The sequence below is a fragment of the Rhododendron vialii genome, chromosome 1a, assembly GCF_030253575.1.
Source record: "Rhododendron vialii isolate Sample 1 chromosome 1a, ASM3025357v1".
Taxonomy (NCBI): Eukaryota; Viridiplantae; Streptophyta; class Magnoliopsida; order Ericales; family Ericaceae; genus Rhododendron; species Rhododendron vialii.
The window spans coordinates 37,152,626-37,156,459 of record NC_080557.1 but is presented as its reverse complement, the minus strand read 5'-3'; the positions used below and the strand labels follow the sequence as shown (position 1 = coordinate 37,156,459).

At 36.1% G+C, this 3,834-nt stretch overlaps 1 protein-coding gene across 1 annotated transcript; it reads left to right on the top strand.

Moving 5' to 3' along the window:
• Positions 1 to 201: 201 nt before the first annotated feature.
• Positions 202 to 3,394, top strand: LOC131336148 (glucan endo-1,3-beta-glucosidase-like). The gene is made up of 3 exons (XM_058371904.1): positions 202 to 308; positions 1,933 to 2,330; positions 2,617 to 3,394. The coding sequence occupies exons 1-3, from the start codon at positions 239 to 241 to the stop codon at positions 3,184 to 3,186; spliced, it is 1,038 nt and encodes a 345-aa protein (XP_058227887.1). The 5' UTR covers positions 202 to 238; the 3' UTR covers positions 3,187 to 3,394.
• Positions 3,395 to 3,834: the final 440 nt, after the last annotated feature.

Genomic DNA, 3,834 nt, shown 5'->3' with positions numbered 1-3,834 from the left:
AACCCGAGTTAATTAGCATAGTATTACTCTCTTTTCTGTAAGAGTAATCCCAGCAGGGACTAATTCAAATCCTAATAGTAATAGTTTCAAATTAAATCGAACTAAGGAAAAGTAAACTATGGAGTACTTGACGGGATGGGGGAAGAAGAGTTTGCTTAATTCTTCGCCTCTCTATCTACTCTATAAAAGGGAGGTGACATTACATAACTACTTCTAAATAGCTGATTTTCATGCAACTATGTTCTACAAACCTTTTCTCCTCTCTCATTTCCTACTCGTCCTATTTCTTCCTAATCTCCACATAACAGGTCTCTCTCTCTCTCTCTCTCTCTCTCTCTCTCTCTCTCTCTCTCTCTCTGGGGTGTGTGCTCATTTAAAAAAAAAAAGACATGCATATATAAATATATATTCGTTCGTACATTCTAAATGGGTGTTTGACAATAGTCTTATGTATATTTCTTTCTCTTTGTGGATAGTACCCATAATGCAAAACAAATTTGGCGGTTTAGGAATAAAATTTGAAAAAAAAAAAAAACATTTTCTTTCTAATCATATCAAGATTGCTAAATATTGACATTTTTATTATTGATTGAATTGCTCTTAAACTTTTGATCCGCTAACATAATTCAAGCAAATGATTAGTTTTGGTAGTTTATGTTATTAACTTTCTTAGTAAATAAGTTAGTTTTTATATTACTGTTACCACAAATGTTTTTATTATTCTTTTGGCATTGCTTATTACAATTCTTATTTTTGTTAAAGCGTGCGGTGAAACCATAAATCAACGTTAGTGGAGGCAAAATAAATTTGATTTCAATCTGGTTCCACCACTGGGGTCAAATGACTGTACTTGCCATAATATATGTTTTGTGGCTTCGCCATCCTTGATAATAATGACCAATGTACCTATTTTAATTTCTTGGATGCATGATACTAAGTTTTATGGTTACCATTTTTCGTATATAATGTGATATGGTCCAATAGATGACCTAATTATATCAACATTAATTAGGCCGTTCTAACTTCTAAATGTGGGGCACAAATGTGATGACTGTGTTCAACATTAATTGATCAAAGACTCTTCAGATTTTTGTTTTGTGTGTAGCCAGAACAATGCCTGGGCTACACCAAGGATGGAGTTAGGAGGGACTAGTGGCAGCAGTTGCCACCACAACAATTTCAAAGAAAGTTTTTGACACCGCAACAATTTCAAAGATTGCTATTAGTATATCAAAAATAAAATTTTATTGCCAAATTATATATAGAACCGCCACCACTAAATTTTTTTCATTATTATTTTTTATATAAAAAGGCTTTAGTTATCTACTTTCTTTTGTAGTAAAAGAGGCCCAAAAAATAGTTCAAAACCAAATTCAATGAGCAAAGTGAAAATATTAGGAAACATGCAAGAGGCCAAAATTAACTCATGAGTGAAATCAAATTAAAAGAAAGAGCTTTTTTGTTTTCTGTTTTTTTGAAAGTGAAAAGCAGAGAGCTGAAAAGGTACAAACTAAGGTACAATACTTTTTTGTAATACTAATACGTCAATACGTATTAAGTTCTTTTTTGGAATTGAGATTTATCTTTTTCTTTGTTGTTCAAACATTTGCATGAAGAGCCTAATCTTGAATCCATTCATTTTGGACCTTAAGAATATCAAATTTCCTTTCCGCCTCCCCTTTAATAAAATTGTTACTTTTGCCGATCAAAAAAAAAATATTTGAATTTGATCAAGATTTACATATCATTGTTTGATTTCTCCAATTTATACACAGAGCAATGCTCGGTACTCAGATTTATGTGTAGAGATAAAAAAAACAACCTATAATTTATGCATGTATCTGGATCTTTGCATCTAAATCTACTGGAAATAAATGTTTCCCAAGTGTTAAACCCACCACATATTGGCTAAATGAAGTCGAATTCATGCAGATGCACAAGTAGGAGTGTGCAACGGAAGAAAAGGCAACAATCTACCGTCCAATCAAGATGTGGTCCAACTCTACAAATCCAACGGCATTCGAAGGATGAGAATATACGATCCAAACCCACAAGCTCTCCAAGCACTCCGAGGATCCGGCATCGAATTCATACTTGATGTCCCTAACAGCAATCTCGAGGGTCTCGCTAACGATGCTGCCGCTGCAAGAAAGTGGGTCCAAGACAACGTCCTAAACTATTATCCGGACGCCAAGTTCCGGATCATAGCCGTTGGGAATGAGGTCAATCCCAACGGCGGTGAAACGGCTCGCCTTGCTCCGTTTGTGCTCCCTGCCATGTCAAAGATCTACGATGCAATTGCCTCTGCTGGCTTGAAGGGCCAAATCAAGGTTCTCTACTTGATATAACCTTTTAACCATACTACAGACACACATATTGAGACATGGATCCAAACAAACATGCATGTGTTCAGAATCATTTCATGCACGTAAATCCCACACGATGCATGTGGAACATAGAAAAACGGTTCTCAATTCCTATATGTCCGAACATGTGTATCTGAAGTATTTTTCAATTTTATCCTCAGATTTTTATTAATTGCTCTAATTGCTAATCGATTTTTGTGATCCTTCGTATGAATGACTCTAACCTATTCAGTATCTAAATTCTCAACAGGTTTCCACTGCAACATACTCGGCACTCGTAAGCAACTCGTTTCCACCTAGTAAGGGCTCTTTCGATGGTGCCTCGGGGTCATTTATGAGACCGATCATCAACTTCCTAAAGAACACCAACAACCCGCTACTCGTCAACATATACCCCTATTTCAGCCACATTGAAAATCAACAAAAGGTGCCTCTTCCATATGCCCTTTTCACAGCAACTGGAGGTTTCCCACAAGATGGACCGAATCAATACAGGAACCTTTTCGATGCCCTGTTGGACGCCGCCTACTCTGCTGTAGAGAAGGCAAATGGACCCAACGTGGTAATCGTGGTGTCAGAGAGCGGATGGCCGTCTACAGGCGGCCCTGCTGCTTCGGTGGAGAATGCAGCAACTTATTATAGGAACCTTATCAATCATGTGAAAGGAGGGAATGGGAGTCCAAAGAGGCCTGGGAGGGCTATTGAGACTTATTTGTTTGCCATGTTTGATGAGAATCTGAAGACTGGAGCAGAGAGTGAGAAGCATTTTGGGCTTTTCTCACCCAACAAGCAGCCCAAATACCAACTTAGTTTCAACTAAGAAAGTTGTGAGTTATAGCCAGGCATTAAGAAGAAATACATGAAAGAATAAGAAATAATGTCAGGGGAAAGATAATTGTATTTAATGAATAATAAACCTAGGCTTCTATGTGCCTACAAAGGAAATAAGAAATGGAGAATTTAATACTCTTTGCCATGTACTTTCCTCTGGAGATATATCAAGCATTACTTTTACTTCCTAATAATAATATACTCTCTCTGTCCCATATTTTTTTTCTTGTTCACTATTTTGGACCTCTAAAAAATTAACTCTATCTTTTAATTTATAATGCTTTTTATATCAAATATGAATCTTGTTTAATAGATTTCAAATAATTTTACTAAACTAAGTCTTCGAAATCATAAAAACCAATATAAATTGTGAGATATCGACAATTGTTTGAGTGAAACATGAGCAAGAATATGAGATGGAGGGAGTATTAGTTCTTGTTGTCTAGTATCCTGCATAAAGTTGAAACAGTTGAACGGCTCTGTAACGCCCCGAATTTTAGGAACGTTAAATGGACAATTTCATTGAAAATCTAAATAGAGTCTGGCTCAATATTACATCATAATTCTCACAAAAGTACTTTATTAAACAAAAGGAGGGAACCTAGGGTTCCTATCTACTGCTCCACATGTTCCTCCA